This window comes from Lagopus leucura, unplaced genomic scaffold, assembly GCF_019238085.1.
Source record: "Lagopus leucura isolate 7727_CA_CO unplaced genomic scaffold, USGS_WTPT01 Super-Scaffold_100157, whole genome shotgun sequence".
NCBI classification, from domain to species: Eukaryota; Metazoa; Chordata; class Aves; order Galliformes; family Phasianidae; genus Lagopus; species Lagopus leucura.
Genome location: NW_024962334.1, coordinates 7887082 through 7908086, shown reverse-complemented (window position 1 = coordinate 7908086; position 21005 = coordinate 7887082). Strand labels below are relative to the sequence as shown.

The following is a 21005-nucleotide window of genomic DNA, read 5'->3' as shown; positions in this document are numbered from 1 at the left end:
GTAAAAGGCAATGCGTTGACGCCAGCACTAAGTGTAACCATAGCTTTAAAAAGTGTTTCTTCTCTCTTTAATCACCACCGTTCCCTTCTCTGAGCTGTGATGATGCTGCACATTGTAACGTTACTCTTACCCAAAATCCAAAGAGCTCCTGTGCTGGGATTTAAACTCAGCAGTGTTAGTGTACCATGAAATCCTCCTGTCACATTTTAAAGTCAGTGGCCGTTGGTATGTAAAAATAAAAAGCAATGGTTGGATGAAAAAAAAAAAGGCTCTCGTTACTTTTTAATGTACCTGCATTAACGGCATGAAATCTGTAGCTTTTATGCAGACTGTTAACATTCACTTGTGGGAATGCAGCCCTGAAATACACTCTGGCCTTTTATCATTCTTGCTGTGCTGCTGAAAATGTATCAGTGAACAAAAAGGAGCCTCTGTCAAAGATAACTATCTTGTCCCTGAGGAAGGACAGAAAATTAAGAAATAATTACTATTAAAAAAAAGTGCAAGGTTTTGCACTTGGGTCAAGGTAATCCCAGGTGTGTACTCAAACTGAGAGGAGAAGTCCTTGAGAGTAGCCCTCCTGAGAAAGACTTAGGGGTCCTGGCTAATGAATAATTTAACACGAGCCAGCAGTGTGCACTTGCATCCCAGAAGGCCAATGGTGTCCTGGGTTCCATCAGAAGAGGGGTGGCCAGCAGGACAAGGGAGGTGATTGTTCCCCTTTACTCAGCTCTGGTGAGGCCCCCTCTGGAATCCCCCCTCTGCATCCAGGTCTGAGGCCCCCAACACAGGAAGGATGTGGGGCTTTGGAGAGGGTCCAGAGCAGGGCCATGAAGATGATCCAAGGACTGCAGCATCTCTCCTATAAAGACAGGCTGAAAGAACTGGGCTTGCTCAGCCTGGAAAAGAGAAGGCTGTGGGGAGAACTCATTGCGGCCTTCCAATATTTAAAGGGCGTTTATAAACATGAGGGAAACCAACTTTTTACATGGGTAGGAAGTGACAGGAGAAGGGGGAATGGTTTAAAACTAAAGGAGGGGAGATTTAGGTTAGATGTCGGGAGGGAAGTTTTGTACTGAGAGAGTGGTGAGGTACTGAAACAGATTGTCCAGAGAGGCTGCGGATGCCCCATCATTGGAGGTGTTCAAGGCCAGGTTGGATGGGGCCCTGGGCAATCTGATGTAGTACTTGATCTAGCAGCTGGCAACCCGCCTGTGGCAGGGGGGTTGGAACTCGATGGTCCTCGAGGTCCCTTCCAACCTAAAGTATTCTATGATTCTAAGAAAATTGGCTAATTAAACTCTTCAGAGTAGTTCTGTGCCTACTGCAGGTAGGGTGCACTGATATAAAAAAAGATAAGGGCCTAAACTGTCTGACTGCCTTTAAAACCATGTTGTTGTTTTCAAGTACATGATCTGATCAAGCTCTCTGAGCATCACAATGTATGAATGGCAACATTAGACCACATCAATAAGCCTTGTGTTGTGGCTCAGTACTCCTGTTTGCCAGAGTAATTAACTCATGTTATACTCATTTTAGAAGAAGCGTTATTTGCAGTATGTTTAATCTTGATAACTACTCGCAGCAAGACTACTCAAATGCAGTTTAATCCACTGCACGCATCCAGAAAAGATAGTTTACAATTCAGCTAATGAATGATGGTTACTGAGTCATACTGCAGATGACAAACTAGAATGAACTCGCATTCCTAGTCGTGCTTTGTTAGAATCACTACTAAAATTTAATAAAGATTGCATTAATTATAGCAGATAATTCAACTCTTGTTTCTGCTTGTGAGTGGTCTGTCAGTAAGGTACGGATGCTCCACTTCCCTGGAAAATGACGTGACCTGGAGGTGGTAGGGGTTATTTCTCCCTTCAGCTGAGCAAGAGGACTTTGAGTTGCCCATTTGCATTTAACTGAGAATGGTTGTTTGCGATGCAGCAGTGTGGGCAGAGTGTTTGCTGACCAAAGGGCACACAGATCCACACTACAGAGGAGAGCTTTTGTGTTTTCTTTATGAATCAAGTCCTTGGAAAGGCATTTTTTTCATAAATTGTTTTTACTCTTTTATAATTTCTCTTGACAATAATTCTTGGTGAGTATGCAGATAACAACAACAAGGCAAGCTTAATATCCACTCAGACTCAATCAAATTGATCATATCGCCTTCATTTTACCTGTTAAAATATTTTCATTTATAAAAATTAATCTAAATATAAATATTAACACTAAAGATTGAAATCACTTGATGACAAAATAATCCTTTGTGTGCTATAACGTATGCTTTTATGATTTTTTAAAACAGTAAATTATATCTTTGCACATATTTGGCACAATAAACAGTTGTAAAAATTCAAATGCCATGTAGCAGGTGGGATTTTTTTTCTTTTTTTCTTTTTTTTTTTTTTTTTTGCAATGCCTACACAGTACACATTTTTCTGTCAAAGAAGACTGAATATTTTAACATTGTAACACGATAATAGTTGTTTTTCATGCCTCTTAAAGAAAACAACCTATTCCAAACTTTGTTGGCTTGTTTAAATCACGCTAACAGAACAAAAGCCAAAGAGTTATTCTATTAAAATTAGTCATTTCTGCATCATACACAATATTGGTTATTATTATTAGACGAATATGTAGACCAACCACCAGTAATGACATCTCATAACACACATACCTGCGTTAACCAGAACCTGGGAATGTGTTGTATACATACACGAGAACAGTCAAGGGAGGAGGAGGAGACTGCATAACAGAAAATTCCTAGGCATCCTACTCTGTTTAATCTCCTTTATGGATTGCATATATAAATAAAGTCTATTGTTACATATATACTTATATATTAAACAGAGCGGGCCAAATTCTGCCCTCACATCTGTGCAAACCAGTTCCAGAGAACTGGTATTGTGTGAGAGTAAGAGAAGGCGTAATTTCACCCAGAATAAACACATCGAGCCACATTTCGGCAGATGGAAATTCATTGGAGAGATGGAGCAACACTTCTGCCTCCAAGGTAGGAAGATGGCTGTAGATGTGTGACATGTCCCTACGTACGGCTGGACAGCAGCACGCTGACGGGCTCAGCTTCAAATACTGAAGGTGGAAATGTGACTGGAGCTGTTTTCCCAGCCTGCCCATCCAGCCCTTCCTTACCAGCCTCCCCTGCCTCCTAGGCCTTGCTATACTCCGAGAGTTAGGTTTTGCTCTGTAGGTACCAGCAAAGGACAGAAACATCTCACTTCAGGGAGGTGTCCTCTGACCCTTCATGCTGTGGGGGATCTTAGCAGTTCATGTCCTCCTTCACAGCATGCCTCCCATCTGCCCAGTCTGCATATGTGTGCATATATCTGCATATACTTGCACTGCATTGTGTGGCTTACAAAAGATTCACTGGCCTCACACTTACCTTCTCTAACAAATTCCTTTGTACACCCCAGAACAAAAAGCACTGCAAATTGGCACGGCCCTTCCCAGAAAGGGTGAGAGGGACACCTTGTAAGCAGCATCGTCCCTCACGGGCATCTGTTCAAAGGCTTTCCAGGGTTTGGTGCAAATTTCTGGGGTCTCAGGAAAGGAAAGAAGACATCTGGTGACTCACAGTCCAATTCAGAGTGGTCCAATTGTAGTGAGCACCAGTGACAGGCCCTAGGTACTACACCAAATTGGTTATAGATGGGTAAAGGAAAAGACATCTGGGCTACATTCATCTCCTCCTCAGAAAAGACAGCAAGTGGCAGAAGGGAATCTCGTACAGGTTGCAGCCACCTCACAGCCACCAGTCAGTCAGCAGAGATCTCACCCACAGCGCTTTTACTTTCTTTCTCCAATCTTAAAGACTTGGTCAGAACAGATTCTGAACTACAGAGTGGTTGGACATCACCAAGCAGACAATGATACCAAGAGGAACGAGACAGACAAAGGTGGTGGTTTCACAACAGTACTCAGATGTGTCCAGATGCCAGGACTGTAACCCAGCAGACATCTGGTCCACATGTGCTGCGTACCACCAATTCATGGCTCATCATGACATCCATGCTCCCCCCTATCTCCGACAGCAGAACACAGAGCCCTGGAGCTAGAACTCTGTCAAAGGTACTCTGAGCAAACAGAGAAGTCTTTGCACATCGCATCTCCTCCCACCTGCCTTGTCAAAACTTCCACTGGCTCCGGGGGAGCAGTTAGATACACAGATCCTCCACTCTCACCAAGCAGCTAAAAGCAGCATACACTGCACAGAGTTGTTCTTATTGCTCGACAAGACAGATGCCTACATATATAAGAGGCCAGCAAATGTGGATCACAGGTCTGCTTTGTTCACTCTTTCGGTATGAAATATTGGCCTGTAATTGTGATTGACTGAGTGTACAAAAACATACTGCAGTTTAAAGACGACATACTTTAGTACAATCAATGGGGAGAAAAAGTGCATCTTAAAATGTGGAGCCTTGCTTTTGAAACTTAGCGTCCCTTCCAGAGTCTTGTGAGAACTTTAAGGCAGAGTTTCCTTTAGCAGACCACAATGCTGAAGACTTGGACAGCTTTCTCAGTGAGGTATCCAAACAAAGCCCTATAACTGAGGCATTGTGGGTTCTTGAGGGTCCATTTTCAGCTGGACATACACAATGGCTGTTAAGTAAAGGCACTCTAGTGTACAGCCTTAGGCAGTGTGTTATTGGCAGTAGACAAGTCAAAGTTTAGTACATCACAGCAGATCCTATAGCAGGTTCCTGGAATAGAGAGGGACAAGGAAGAGAGAAAACATCAGCCAAACACAAAACAAGCCTGCCAAAGGGAGCCTGGTCCTTCTCACTTCCTCATTTCTCTTCCACTTATTTAATGGCAAACTGCTTAGGCACAGTTAACATTTTTTTCCTTGATGAAAGATCAATGACGACTGATGGTTCTGCAGTGAAACCTATTTGTTCAAATCCTGCCTTGCCAACACACGGCCTGCCTGCCTACTCCTCAAGTTTCACTTAGGCTACCTTTGAACACTTCTCAGAAACCAGTGCAATGCAGGATGACCCCTCACCTGTAGAACTGCACTGTGCAGTTGGTGTTGGGAGGGCCTGAACTGCAGGACCACAACTTTATTTCTTTACTTTAAATAAGGATAGCACCTAACTAATTACCTGACAGCTGGCATGCCTTCCTACAGGCTAACATTCAGGAGCAAACAGCTGCTATGTGCTGGTGGTATATAGTCAGACAGCTTCCAGTGTAACGAACACAATCGTTTAGAGCAATGTATTATTTTTCTTCACACTATTAAGAGAAGTTTTGTGAAGATGTTGAAATACATCTGCCTACACTGGCATCTCTCTATATAACCCACTTCATAAGCAGCTTTAAAAACATTTGTGTTGATTTTACCATTAAGTCCTTGGCAGTGCTTTTCCTCTCTTTAGTTCTTTGTGTTAGAGATCCTTGAAGCATGAAGTTTCTGTTAAATGTTCTGACAGTGGTAATTGGAGACCCATCTATTTTTTCACCTGGGAAAAATACAAACATGGAGATTTAACAGACTGCAGCCAACGTAGCAATGCTCCTGAAGAGTCACAGCTGCTGGAGGGAGAAATCTTCCCCTAGGACAAATAAGACAAAAACTTCCCCTAGGACAAAACACGGATTTAATTTAAATGGGAAACAGCATGCTGTGATACTGGAAGTTTACTAAAGTTTGAGGCCATGTCAAATATTGGAATTACACGAGTAAAGCAGGATGTAAAACTGTCAGAGATGAAGGAAACATGGAAGAAAAGAGCACTGTATTTTACAAAACTAATTCACAGCCATACTCTAGCATACTAGCCACATCTCTGAGCCTGGTAACATGGACTGAACTTGGTAGGCACAGTCATTAAGAAAGCAGCTGTAGGCTGTGAAGGGTGGCAAGTGGCAATTAGCCCTATGATTGCCTGCCCCTCACAGCCTACCCTTGTGTGCTTGGCAGCAGCCTAACTTCTGCAAGACATGAATTCAGCATGCTTCATTTGCTTTTCCCAGCCTTTTGCTTCTGCTCCTGCTAATTTGCTACTCTCATACCATCTGCTGAAAGAGGGAGTGGTGATGTTTTATGTACTGAATGTGTATTTTGTTTTTACAAGTGCAATGGCAAATGAAGAGGGTGGACACATCTAGGCTTTCTCTGTTCATTTTATAACTTAATCTCACCCCTATTTTGTTGAATTGTACATTACACTGAAACTTCTAAGGAGCGTCTACAAACATAGCATAGGTAACAACTTCAGTGCACCTTTTATTGGTGGAGCTGGAAGTTTCCTCCTCTGCTGTCTTGAGGTGTCAATAGTATGCATCTGAAAACAACACAAATGCATTACTCAACTCCATTATGGAAAACGAGGCAAGATTTCCCCATTGTATTTTTGAATACTACATAATGTTCTGGCACCTGGTTTGTTTGCTTTTGATCCCGTTTCCTTGTCAGGTGAACACATGGAGCCACGTTCAAGCCTGCAACAGTGAGAGCTGATATTCTGCTCTCAATATCTGAAATCTTCAAAGAAAATAAGAGAGAGAGAGAGACAGACAGACAGATGGGGAGGGGGAAAAAGAAGTTTGAAAATTACTATGGATGCCACCACTAGAATATATCCCTCCCCCCAGTCACATCTTCTTTAATCAAAGCATACAAACAGATGGCTGAGCTCTTCAGCAACTCTGACACTTTGCTTTCCTGTATACTTTAGTCCTGATGTCAAAAGGGGGTTAATTAAGATGAAGGGAAAGAGCAATCCAGCCTACTGTGTGACTCCAAGGAAAAAGCATTTTGCTCCTTTTGAGGAAAAAAAGAAAGAAGAGAATCCCCTATCTGCCATCTCCCAGTTACTGCTAGCTATACTTCCAGGTTCATTCAAGCTGTGTTTTTCAAAGGCTACATTTAAATAACTACTGCTTGGGACACATTTCATAATTCAAAATTAATTTCAAGCACACACAAAGTACATCCTCTGTCACAAAATGCAAACGTTTGATCTTGAAAATTTGTTGTAAGTAATATGCATGCTAAACACAAACGTGCATAAATGCAAGTATCACTATGAAAAAGCATTCAATGGAAAAGAAGTTGCTGGGAGAAACAACAGGCCAGGGAAGCAAATGTAGGGGGAAAGTAGGCTGATGAGTGTCAGAGAAGTGAGCTGTCAGCTGCACGTTAATCTGATTCCTGATTTACAACACCTGAGGCGTTTGTTCTGCAGAGGGCCTTCAGTCCAATTGCATGCTATCTTTTTGTCATCCTGCCCTCGTCACTCAGGCCTCTCCCCTCCTCTCTTCTCACTTCCATTAAGGTGCGTAGCAGAAATTACCGACCATGGCCAATGAGGCCACTGCCAATTTGCCATCTATTTATTTCAGCACTGCACTTCTGACGTCTGGAAGGTATCAAACTGAGGGCTTTGAGCACACTTCCACTGAGCAAAATAAACAGGCAGTGCCCTGCTGAGGCCATCATGTGGCACAGCCCAGTCAGGAAGCACTGCAGCACACTGCTACTCATGTGCGCACTGTCCCCATGCAGCATGGCAGCCTTCTCTTGTTCAGCTTTCTGATCAGGCCTTGAAGTTTCTTGCAGTCTCAGACTTCCTGGAACCCGCTACAGAGACACTAGGCCACATAGCACAGGAGCCTCTGCCTTTTGCTGAGCTGTGCACGGCTCAGCAGTCAAATCCCAAAGCAGACTTGCAAAAAGCTCTGCCCTTGGCCTTTTCAGGTAGATCCACCCTGGCTTCTTTATAGACTGCTCTACAATCTGTTGATTAGAACTAGCCAAGGCTGCATTTGCAGTCAGACAACAGCCCTATGCATGACAGCACACCACACGATCTCTATGGGAGCGAGGAGCAGGGACAGTACTACAGCAACACACTGCTGCACTCCTGTCTGAAAACAAGGGAAGAAACAAATACAGTACATCTGGCTGTGCTGAGTGACACGTCTCAGCTGTGCTTTGCTCAGCTCCTGTGATGCAGTCATGTATCCTTGGACCGAGAGTTTGCTGCAGTACAAGAGAATGTTGCAAAGAAGCGTGCGCAGGTGGAAGGGAGGGAAGGCGGCATGAAGCAGTGAGTGGCGAGGAGCAGCCGTCCTCACCTGCAGCTCTGCATGATGCACCTGGGCAGCTGCAGTGGCCACCTGGTCCTCCAGCTCAGCCAGCTCCGATTCTGCTGTCACGCTGCTGATTTGCCGTGCTGCATCCTCCAGGCTGGTCAGCTGCCCCTCCAGGCCATACACTGTGCTGGCCGTCAGGTACACCTGTGGGGCCAAGGGGGACAGGGGCAGTGATTCCTGTTCTGTGAGCACAGAGGTTCTCCACGACACCTCTGAGCTCCCCTCCTCACTAAGTCATTGCTAGTAGGTGCTGGCAGAGGTAAATCATTCAGGAATAATGCAAAAACACACATCTGTAAAGAGAAGGGAGGAGAATGAAGAAGCTGAACTCCAAATTCCTTAGGTGCTACGATGCTATGCCAAAAAAGACTTGTTCTGGATTCGCTAGCAAAAAAGCCCGCACCAAACCAAACCACAAAAGAATGCTTAAAAGTTTCCTTTTCTATTTTTAACATTCAATTTCACAACAAAAATTAAAGCTCGCAAGGTAAAGTCAACAGATCACACCTCATGTAAAACAGTATTTACTGAAACACTTAATGCCTTCAGTATTATTCACACTCAATGCATTCTGGCAATCCAAAACCGTGCAAGAATAACAGTCCAGCAACATGTGGCCATGAACTTGTTATAAAATAATGATGCTCAGATGTACAACTCAATTTTCCATTTCACTCGGGTCTCACACAAATATGCAGCAGCCAAAAGTTTTGCCATCCCCTGGCCCTGTGGGGAGTCAATAGACTTATCTGGGCAACACGTGAATGACAGATGCCATAACTTAGAGATCTTCCCTAAAAACAATATGTTGACACATCTATGATAATTCTGATAACTGAAAGAAGAGATTTCATTTCCCATTCTGCCACTCAGAGCACTAATTCACGATGCATTGTGTCTTATGTGTTTCTTCTACTTCATAAAGAAACCTAAGATACAGCTGAATGGAGGTGTTTGGTTTATAGAAAAGGGTGATTTTCTAACACCAGCTTTTGACAACTGTGCTTGAAACTGTGCTGACCCATGTCAAAATACTACTCTTTCTGCCTATTTATAGATAGCCAACAGACTGTTCCATGAGGCTGGTAACAGGACAGTGGAAATGAAATATATTTTCTCATTTTTCCCACTGGCAGTTTCACTCACCCCAACACCAGTAAGGCTGCAGTGCTACAAAAAGACCATGAATTCAACATACCCTGTGGCAGACTTCATGGCTCAATGGGCAAACAAACGGGATCAGAAGCAGATCCTTGAGTGTAACTTCCCTACATATGTCTTGCACTCAAGTCATTATTTCTGCCCATAACTCCCAGACCCTGCAGTCCTTTGACATAACAGGTATTTAAATAATCTCTGGCCACACTGTGAGTTTATGGGTCTACAGTGATGAAGAATTACTATTATTATTATTATTATTATTATTTTATTTTGTTATTAAGCTCTTAATTGCTTGCAATTTTTTCTTCGTATTCATTGTTTCAAGGCATTAATTTATACATATCTTGTTCATATTTTTGCTAAGAAACAAACTCACTACATCTTGTATGAACTGCATTTTCTAAGGGGCAATATAATGGCAAGAAATCCTTCTAAAATGTACTTAGAACAAATAAGTGACCTGATTTAACACCTTTGCTCAAGTACTTAGAGACAGATATAGACTGTGAAGGTAACATTATGATCTAAATATAATTGTTCCTGCTTTTGTGGGTTTTAATTATTCTTTCCATTTACTTCAGTGAAGTGTCTTTGTGGTCCAACATACAACAGCCACTTCAGATTAACAGGTCCTTTTTTGGATTTATCTATTATATCCAAAAGCTCAGAGAAAGAAGAAAAGGGACAGTGTAATAACAAACCTCTTCAGAAAGAGACCACAAAAAAGAAGAAAAAAGAAAAAAGAAAGTCAATGATATTTTTGTAACTCAGTCACTCTCTAGATTTATTAGATTTCAATTTTATTGATCATTTTCCAGCTACATCTAAATAGAAGGTTTTCCCTAATAGAAAGATTCTCTTTACCTGAACTTCCAAACAGCAATGGTGTATTTCCAGAGGAGGAGGAGGAGGCTTCCAAGCGGATGTAGCGCATGCATGTGTGCCCCCATCTGCACTGGTAAAAATTCTGCATTCCTGAATTTCTTAAGGCTCTTTAAATCTGTGGATGTGCAGTACTGCAATCCTGACAGCAAGCACTTTTGCCACCTACTTCAAAATCCTTTCTGGAGCAGAGAAAGATGTGTGGGGTCTCAGCAAGGCTGAGCTGAGCCTTATTAATGAACACCACAGCAAGCAGTGCTCTGCCTCAGCATACAGTATCTTCTCAGTGAGAAATGCCTGGCCCAAATGCAACTGGAGATCACAGCACCACAGATGTCAAATAGTAAGAAGGACATGAAGGATTGCTGGAGCTTAAGTGAGTAAAAAATGCACCTCAGATAGTTTTTAATGCAGTTTCCCCTAAGAAGAGATTCTGTCTTTGAAAATTTTCTGGGGGCTAAAGACATACACGATGTGCTTTCTTGAACTGGTCAGGATGGTATAATAGGAGTGGATTCCTGTGAGATCTTTTAAGTTACAAGTGTACCAACTGCATTACGTGGGTCCATGAAAATATTCCAGTGGGCAGTGACTTCTCTCTGATTCAGCATCACACCTTTCCTGAAGATGACAGGCACTCAAGAAAAAGGAGATGTTTGTTTAATTTGACCCCTCCAGCCTGCTGCTCTTACTGGCTCCTGGTGCTCAGTGCTGGGGAAGTGTGCACGGAGAAGAAGCCCTCCACTTTTCTGTGTGACTTGGGGCAGGCTTTCCCTACCTGCCCTTACAACAATGAAGCTGTGCTGGGACTTGGGGATGCGTGGTTTCAGCGAGGCATGGCACAGCTGGACAGCCACAGGGATTTGGAGGGCTTATGTTAATTTTTAAGATAGGGTTTCTGAAATTGGTTGTAAAACACAGCACGTCCCCTCTCTCAAATAACAACACATTGAAAAAAAGGAACACACAACGCAGCTGAATACGCTGCGTTGAAATAAGATCTTTGGTTCTGTTGGTGTATCTGTTTAGCAACACAGGACTAATTCATACCACAGGCTGATGCTGCCTAAGCACTCTCTCTTTCCAGCTGCCTCACACACACACACACACCCACTCACACGCTGATTTGTGTTCTTACGTTTTCTTCCAGTGTGGTGAGCTGCTCGTCGAGTCTGATGGGGTCGGTCCCCAGTGGGAATGAACCTCTTCCCTTGTCCTGAACATCATCTGGGAAATCACAGGGACTGGTGGATTCTGCTATCAGCTCTTCAGTGGCATTGATGACTTTCAGGACCTCTGTAGATATGTTGCAGAGAGAGACAGCAGAGTACTTCTGTTTTGATACAAGAGTAGAGAGAGAAAACAGCACTATGTTAGCACAGAGGGGTATTATGTAGCATGGCTATACCTATATACCTATGGTATTATGTAGCATTTGCTATACCTGTAGGTTTAAAAATGCCAAAAATAATACACTTGGCTAGTTGCTGAGGCACCTATTTCTCCCTTTTCAGCACATGCACACAGATACAGCAGACAAGTAACACACATACACAACTATTCCACAACTATTCCACAACTATTTCTACTGGAGGGCTATTCCAAACCTTATGTGAAAGGAACATACCCATATCTAGCTTTAAAATCCAAGTGAGCTAGATACAGCTATCTTTGCAATAGCTTTTAAAGCAGATTTTGAACCACAGCCTTCTTTTTTGGGTGCTGGGAAACAGATGTGGAAGCATGTCTCCTTATCTACAGGAGCCATCCTACTGCAGCCACAAACAGGGGAGAGCAATCTGCAACAGCCCAGTGAGGACAGCAGTTTATATGGATGACTGCTAGGAATTGTACGATGGCCCCAAAAAAGAAAGGTTGAGCTATAAGTACATAAACATTTGTTAAATAAGCTATATCAAATACCAAGCAAAAGCATGCAGTTTAATCCATGTTCAAAAATGTAATACCTCAACCAACTGTAAGCCTTTATTCTTCATCAGTGTTCCTGATTTGCAATTGGTTGTCACCCATCCCAATTCAGATGATTCTTACCGAAGCTTCAGCCTTCAGCACAAAACCTCCGATGGCAGTGAAATTTCACCTGCCGTAACCCTCAAGCATCAAACCCAACATCTAAACCGTACAACTTGGTGGCTGAGACAGAGCCTGTTGAAGCCAACACAACCACCATCACTGAATTTACGTGCAATACATACAGTGCTGCTTTGTCTAAAAGTGAAGGAAGTTCTGATCTAAACTCAACTAATCCCTCAAACACGCATACACTTATGCATGTGAATGTGAGACCCATCCACCTACACCCTTTGTAATGCAAATGTTATTGTAACCAATATTTCTGACAGTCTTCTTAGCAGAATATGGGGAAAATAGTGTTTTTTTCGATCACACAAACGCTGGGGGGTTGAACTGGAAAACTTCCTATTCTCTTTCCTGTAGTTTGTTTCTCATTTCTATGTTAGATATGACTTTTACTGAACCACTACTTCTTTAGCAGTGTCTGCTCAATTGTAGTATACCAGTACAATAAGGCATCCTTAGCACTGTTATTTCTCTGAATTACAAGAAATAATTGGACACATGAGATTAAAAATAAAGAGAACAAAGCAAATACTGTATGCTACTGCACACAGATCTTTTGCCTGGTAGGACAGCCATGAACAAGGAAGCCTAGGACTCTCTTACAGCGAACAAATACTTGAATCTCATAAAGAGCTGACTGTTTTTTCCATTTACGTTCACAAGTGCCAATTAGGTTAAAAACAGATCAATAATTTTATAGGATAGAAAAGAAATCAATGTTACTTTGTTTTATTATTTGCTTTTACAAGTACCTAATTCTTATTCTATTTTGTCAGTAGAGAACAAGACAGAATAAAGGCCAGACACTACATTTTCATCATCTACATTTTCTTCATCATCTTTGCTGATGTGTGTTCTCCATTTCAAAACCTGTAACCTCACTTCAGTGTTCTTTTTTTTTTTTTAATTATCCTTTGTAGTTAATGATGGATTTCCAAAAGAAGACTAAATCTAACTAGAAAAAGGTTTCTTACACCAGTATCAGAGAGTTCATACTGGCACTTATTACGAAGTACTGTATAACAGTGCTATTATTTTCCTGGCAAATGTTCTATGATAGGAATCCTTATGAAATCGAGATTTTGAACAAAATACCCTATATTCTCAACATATATGATCAGGAGAAAAAAAAGTTCAGCCAGAAACAAATATGAATTTTAGCTTTTCTAGATTTCTGAGGTAAGTTGTTAGTGGCAAATGCTGCTTGGCTTTTAAAACCAAACATTTGATTCACATTAAATGTTGCACAAGGCAGCTAGATGAATGTTTATAAAGCGCCTATCTCAGTGAACATATTTCGATCCTGGTTGCAGGTATCCAGGCACAGGAGTCACAGCTTTTATTTAAGCTTTTGAAACTTCTACTTTTACAGCGTGACAAGGATACAGCACTAAATATCATAGAGAAATAACAGGGACAGTAAAAATGACCTTCCTTAGAGTACCTCTGACCAGCAGATCTCACAAAACTTAAGAGCATGAGCAACACTTTGAAGTGTTTACACTTAAACTTTGTGAAAGTTCTCCGCTGAAGGCTATTCAGAAGTCAACTTTGCCTTGGGCTGCATGATGCAAGACATAAGAAGTGATCAATGTCTGCTCGAGGAAGATGTGAAATAAAAATGTAGAGTGTTCAGGAGTTCTCAAACTGGACAAACTGCATACTCAGTAAATGTTTTCACTGATGTGCCTACTTCTTCTTCAGCAACTGTCAAAAGCTGTTTCAGTCACTCATGTTTCATAACGGCTGGCTTGCAAACATAGTAAGCTACTCTAGGGAAAATTATTTCATGCATGTAAGGAAAAAAGAAAAGTTCTGGAATTTTGGTGCTTCACAATCCCTCTCTCAATCCATCACATCAAGCTTAAGAGTTATGAGATTCTATAAAAATAACTTAACATTCACAGACACGCATACCAAGACCATCCTGGTAGGTGGATATTTCAAACTGCTACAGAGACCTTTGGCTATCTAATTTATCTTGTCCATGCAAGAACGGTCATTGTTAACACCCATAGGGCATTCACAGAGACAGCTAGCACACCATGACAAATTCTCTCCCATCTGTCTTGTTGAGCAAAGAATATAGATGTGATACACACAGAAAGCAATTTCTATTTACAAACAGCTAGCACAGAAAAATTAAGCACAGCCATTCTTCCTGAAACACCGTGATGCATCCTGGTTTCATCTGCGATACCACAATAGTCAGTTAACACCACTCTTCTCAAATTAAATTGATACAGATTTGATTTGATCCACAAAATGATTTAAATTTGTGTGCATGCACCACTTTTGAGAATCTCACCTCCTACTGAATTTGAGATTAAGAGCTTAGAGGAAAGAGGAAAACATTCATTTGTATCTTTTTATGATAATTCATGCTCAGGCTTACAAATATTGTAGATATCATCAAAAGGAGAAGTTCAGGTTCCTGAGTTCTTTGTGGAAGAGTTTTAAAACCAAAGGAATACTAAAGAAGTGTTTGTGTGTGCAAACAAATGCACACGTACGTGTGCCTGCGTGTTCTGAATATAACTAATCATAATCATCATATGAAACATCTTTGCCATTTCCATCTGTGCTTGTGCAGATGTTTCAGTGGTCTAAGCCAGCTCTTCCTGTCAAGCCATTTCCCCTCTCTTTGGCTGACACTCCTTCCCCTGCTGACACTGCCTATTTCTTTTTTTTCTTCTTCTTGAATTAGAAGTGCTGACAGAAAGGATGATGAATAATGGAAATCAAGTAAAATGCTTTATTTATATCTGAATTTATTTATAATTGTCTTTACTTATTTATTTATACCTGAAACAATGTCAGTGTCCAAGCTGCTGAGAGTAGTCAAGCATTAAGTACTCCTAAGCAATTCAGCAACCTATGACATCCACACATCATTTCTTGTCCATGAAAGCTATCTGTTTTATTGCTCAAGCTTTTTAAAGTAGTGAAGTTCTCCTTTAGTTGCCCTATTTTTATCTTCATGCTGTACTCAGCCATTAGAATCTTCTTTTTTTTTTGCCACTATAACATTATACTACTGTTAAGCTCTGTTAAACTGTTGTGGCAGGCAGCAACCAGTGATTCCTTAGAGCACAACTGACATCAACAGATCAAGAAATAAAGCAAGGGAAACTTCCTTTGTTGCTAAGAGTCGTGCCAGTTTTGATCACGTCAACTGCACTGCAGTTATGTTCAGCTCCAGTCTCAAGCCTGTTTCTCAGTCAACAGGCCTCACCTTCTTTGTGTGGGGAGTTTATGGGGCTGGGAGAAGAAAAGTTTGTCTTTGCTTCTGGTTCATTCATCACTTCAGGGTACCTAGACAAACTTGACAAAAACAACACCAGAACCCAAATCTGCCTTTTCCCTTCTCTGAAGCCTATGGGAGTTCACTGCAAAGCTTTGAGAAGGACCTGAAAAGACCACCACAAGTCTGCCTTCTGCATGGGCAAGCAAGAGTGGGGACACTGGCCACATCATGGTGTGGGAAGCACAGAGCTACCAAGGCCCAGCCAGCAACCTTGGCATTCAAAAGACATTTTGGCTTAAAAGTGTGTTGCAACCAATCAACACCATAAAGACTGGGAAAGGAAGCTAAAATTTCCCTTGAAATGAAGACAAGTGCACAATAATAAACTATGCTATTAAGAAATGACTCTTCTATTTGAGACTTCTTACCCTGACTTTAGTATCAGTACCTCATTGACGAGCACTCATTTAGAAAAGGAAAGCCAAATCATTGTACAGAATCACCTATTTTCTCTCTTTTTGGTTCTGCAAGGTAATTATCAATACTACATTTTTGCTAACAAAGCCAATCCACTGTCCTAATATAGTTACAGGTTTCTATAGTCATGAGGAAGGAAATTATTTTCCAGGAGGTAAAATATTACGGAAAGGAAACATTCAAGTCTTAAAATCTACCCAGCATTCTCTGTGAGTGTCTACAGCCTGACAACATTGCACAAAAGTAAAAATACTTCTTGTTTAAAATCGCCCTTGGTATTTTCACTGAAGAAAACCAAGATCCTTCGGGTGATTAAAACTCCCAGGACAAAACTTAACTCAGAGTACAGAAAAAAAGGAGAAAGTGGGGAGCAGTAATGTTTTGATGAATTAAGCATCAACATTTGACACAAAAAAGTTGCTGCATTTTTTAATGACTGAGAAAATGGTGCAACATTAGTTTGTTGAGTACTACGTATGAGATACTACAAATAGCATGCATTTTGAAATACATGGTAAGTATACATTTGTTTAGTGAATAAAATGAAAATATGTTCTAACACTTGATTCTTATAAACTGAGACTCAAATAGCACAGAATGTGAGATCTATTCCCACCTAAAAGAATGGTAAGCAATAGACATTAGCAGCAAAAAGAGAAAGTGCCTATGCACTGTGTACAGCTTCTATAATGAATTAAGGGTTTTGTTCAATTTTAAATTGGGAGCTTAGAGTGAGCTTTGGAGACTGCTGTGATCAGGAACTGCCAAAAAGGTATTGCTGAAATCAACTTCTAAAATTTTCCTTTCAGATTTTTTAATAGACGTGAATGTGAGAATATGAAGATAATATACCTTATGTTTGCCTTCTGTTCTTTGCTGATAAAATCAGATTTTCTCATAATGAATCCAAATAAGAGAGCCAGTCTGCTTCAAATATCTACTTCATGCTCATCACTGCCATCATAACACAGGTATCGTTCTGATTAGAAAACCATTTTCTGCAATGATCATTGAATCTAGTCAAGAGGTTTGGTATTTCAGGCCTAATATTTCTAGGAAAATAATAAGAATTTGAGAATTTTGCTTGGGGAATGAGGAAACCCTCAATATCACTTTGTAACATCGCTTACATAAGTATGTAAGAGATGTCAAAAGACACAGACAAAACAAAATGCTCTCACCTGCTGCAATACAGTGGATAAAAACTGCAGCTTTAAATGAAGATCAAAAGCCTTTTGTTTTTCCTAGATAGTGGGAAAGCAGTTAAATAAGAAGGCAGAAAAGTTATGTTAATATCTGCAGAGGTTAATATTTATAAAGCTTCAGACTTAGAACTTCGGGATGAGCACAAGGACAAAGAAACTAACAAACATAAAATACTAGGAAGTATTATCCTCATTACTAAAATATTTAAAACAAAGCAAAGTCTGGTTTATTTTATATTCAAAATAACTGATCTCATTAAGACAGATTTTGCAAATGACACATAGTTTTTCACAAAATAAAGCAGATTGGAAATACTGATTTCTACCCCCACCCCAAAACAACATGGAACTAGCAACAGGAGATTTTTGCAGCAGTGCTAAGTCAGCTATCTCTTCAATTTCTGGATGCTGTGTGTGTTTCACATTACAAAAGGGTATGTACTCCACTTATGCCAGTCACTCATGTCTGAAACACCTGTGCTTAGATGAGATGTCTTGTGCCAAATCACTTCTTACTGCTTACTACTGTCCCTTTCCTAGAGTTCACTGTCCCAAACAAGCTCATAAAACCCATCATACTACCACTCTCCAGAGTCAAATCAGGAGCTTTACCTTAATCTCCCTGACTTACTGAAGTCTATTCAAACTACACTGACTGGTTTTGCATTGGAGCAGTGACAGAACCACAGCTGTGCTGTTGGCTGTGCTGGGACACTGTCACCGAGCTGAAGAGCAGCACTTCCTTGAATGCCTTCTGGGCAGATCTGACAGATCTCATCTGTCACTGCCAAATTTCTGGACTGCATAAAAAACACAACAAAACAATAACTTTTTGTGTGTGTGTGACAACCTATTTTTTTTCTGCCAATCTGTTAACAGGAGTTTATACTAATCGTAACTGATTTTCTGTAGCTGTACCTGTCAAATGACTTTTACGTTTTCTTGCTAAGTAAATAAGTTTTCAATCATCACACAACTGAATGAGATTCCCATTTCATGCACACTGGACAGAGATGTCTTGGACAAACTTCACATAAGTATAAAATCCAAGACTATAGAAAACCTATTTACAAAGGTGTTGTATTCCCTGTGTGAAGCCTGCTGAAATCCCACACATTCTTCACTTCTCCAGGTAGATTCAATGGCTTAAACATGAGGTGCAGTTTGAAACACCTCAAAGCATCTGGGGACTTTCAAACACAGCTGTCAGACAGACATGAGGGACATGCTTTCCCCAGACAAGCAGCTCAAGATCCTGTGGGATATCCCAAGGCATCTCAGATGGACAAGAAATCCAGACATAGGCAACTGCATTCAGCCCAGAAGGTGTCAGAATTGGGGGATCACAAACATCAATGTCCATTATTAAAAACTTTAAAAAAATTACAATTATGCTCTTGAAGCATCTATTTTACTTGAAATCACACTCAGATTTTGACAAAACACTCTCAGGATCAACTTAATTTTGCATAGTAAATATCAATAAATGATATCTGGGAGAAATCTCACGAGTAGCATTTGTGTCCAGCAAAAACTAGAACATATGCTCGACTTCTTTGTTGAATTGAGGATTTAAACATTTACTTGGATACTGATCAAATTGCTTTCTAGGATGTAACTCTTGTCTGTTCCTTGAAATACAGACCTGACTTATTTGCTTTATTTTTTGCTTTTAATTGGCTAGGGTATTAGTGGGGGGGGGGGAAAAAAAAGACCCCCATGGCCTTTCATTATGCAGCTGGGATGAGCAGGCTTTTTAGGGGTCTGCACACTGGTTAAAGACCACAAACTGCTTCTGTAACTTAATAAGCACAAAATATTACCTATAAAAACAAGCGTGCTGTGGGGTTATATTTGCTTTAGGGAGCTGTGAACCTCCACAAGACCATTTTAGGCAATTAGACTTAGAAACATTGAAGGTGAGTGTGCTGACGTTTTAGAAAAGTTTAAGTCCTAAAATTAGCCAATATTAATTAATACCCATTTAACCCCTCAAGTATCATACATGATCTAAACAAGTATCTCACAGGTCAGCATTTTCCATCTTGTATCTTAAAGGCAGACATACAACACAAAAGCTCAGTTGGAGGGAAGAAATAAAAATCCATGAATGTCCAGCATCAGCTGACTCCCCACTGAAGATGTAAGGTGTGCCAGTTCTTCTCACTGATAGAAACCTTAATATATTATTTTTAAAGCATCATATAATCAGTGTGATTACATGAGATTCCCTGCTTCCACTAAAAACAGAACTCTAGACTTTTAAAGGTGTAGACATATAGAAAGCAGATTTTCATGAGCATGAAGTACTCAACTGCCAGTGATCCAACAGAAGATACATGTTTTCTGAAATCTTATTCTGTGGTCACGTGTACTGTAATCACTAATTCCCTGCGATTTAACATTGCTAATGTGAGCCAGAATAGAGCTTGAGAATAGAAAACTAATAGCTAACAAAGACAGGCAGCACAGCTGAAATGTACTACAGAATATATTACAGTACTAAAATATACTAAAACACAGTTTAGTCTGTGGTCAGAAGCTCCAAGTGGACTGTAGGCAACAAAGCTTTGCTCAGTTAGAGCAACTATAGATTTGCTTTGAAACTTCATGCCCAAATCAGAAGTTTGGGTCTCTGGCTGAGAATGTCCAACATCAGTCTAAGATCTGTAACTCCCTATACACGTATTCCTCTAAAATCAGGCTTTTAAAAATGACAGTTTACAGGGTCTCTGGCTTTTAAGGCATCTAAAATTACTGGTTCTTTGAAAATATGTTTTCTGTGCTTGCCTCCATTGAGACATGTCATCTAGTCATTTACAAGTTAATGCATGGGTATATATGCTTTAGATTCTAGATGGTCTTGAAGTATGTTGTACTGGATGATCACTGAAGGTCCCTTCAAGAGATCCAGGTTGACCATGGAGACAGTGTCCAAAAATATAGTTATGGTGTCAGGAAAGCTAATATCCACCTGGAGTTGAATTTGGTGAAGAACACAAATGGCAACAAGCTTCTGCAGGTAAACCAGTAACAAAAGGTAGATGAAGGAAAATGGGCCCCATTACTGAAGTGAAATGGTGACATGAGACAAGAAAAATGCTATGGCTAAACAATACTGTCTTCAGCTCAACTTACACACAAGATTTGCTCTCAGGCCCCTGAGTCCAATAGAAAAGTCTGGAACAATGAAAAAAAGCTCTTGATAGATGAGCAAACATCTCAACAAATGGGACACATGCATGTTCACGGGACCTGATGGAGCACGCTCACCAGAGCTAAGGGAGCTGGCCATTGGCACTGGGAGATTGCTCCTCTTCATTTTTGAAAGATGATGATAATTTGGGGAATGTTGCTGGGCACTGATCCAGAAGCAAATCCTCCTGGAAGCCGCTTTCAAACATGAAAAACAAGGTGGTGACTGGGAGTAGCTAGCATGGATTTATGAAAGGAAAATCATGCCTGGCCAACCTGATTGCTTTATACAATGACGTAAATGACTACTTCACTACTCGAAGAGCATAAAATGATATTTTGGCTTTAAGGAAGCTTTCAGTACTGTCTGTCATAGTATCCTCTTATATGAACTGAACAAGTATGGACTAAATGTGTAGACAGGTAGACACTGAGGTGGGTTGAAAATTTCCTGAACTGCTGGTTTGAAATGATTATGCTGAGAGGCTTTAAGTCCAACTGGAAGTCAGCCACTAGTTGTATACCCGTGTGGCCAGTACTGGGGCCAGTATATTATCATCATTACTGGCAGAAACAATGAATCAGAGAATAAATTAGGAGGAGTG

General features: G+C 40.7%; 1 protein-coding gene across 4 annotated transcripts in view; it reads right to left on the bottom strand.

Annotated features, from left to right (window-relative positions):
* Positions 1 to 2056: 2056 nt before the first annotated feature.
* LOC122189784 (myosin VIIA and Rab interacting protein) overlaps positions 2057 to 21005 on the bottom strand; it is a 191422-nt gene continuing 172473 nt past the window's right edge. For 3 of the 4 annotated variants that reach the window (XM_042889159.1, XM_042889160.1, XM_042889162.1), the window contains 6 exons: positions 11315 to 11509; positions 8116 to 8277; positions 6416 to 6520; positions 6260 to 6320; positions 5377 to 5495; positions 2057 to 4730 (listed from right to left, as the gene is read on the bottom strand). In XM_042889159.1, the coding sequence (XP_042745093.1) occupies positions 4698 to 4730; positions 5377 to 5495; positions 6260 to 6320; positions 6416 to 6520; positions 8116 to 8277; positions 11315 to 11509 (675 nt within the window). In that variant the 3' untranslated portion in view covers positions 2057 to 4697. The remainder of the gene's footprint in view (positions 4731 to 5376; positions 5496 to 6259; positions 6321 to 6415; positions 6521 to 8115; positions 8278 to 11314; positions 11510 to 21005) is intronic. The other variant, XM_042889161.1, reaches the window with a different exon arrangement.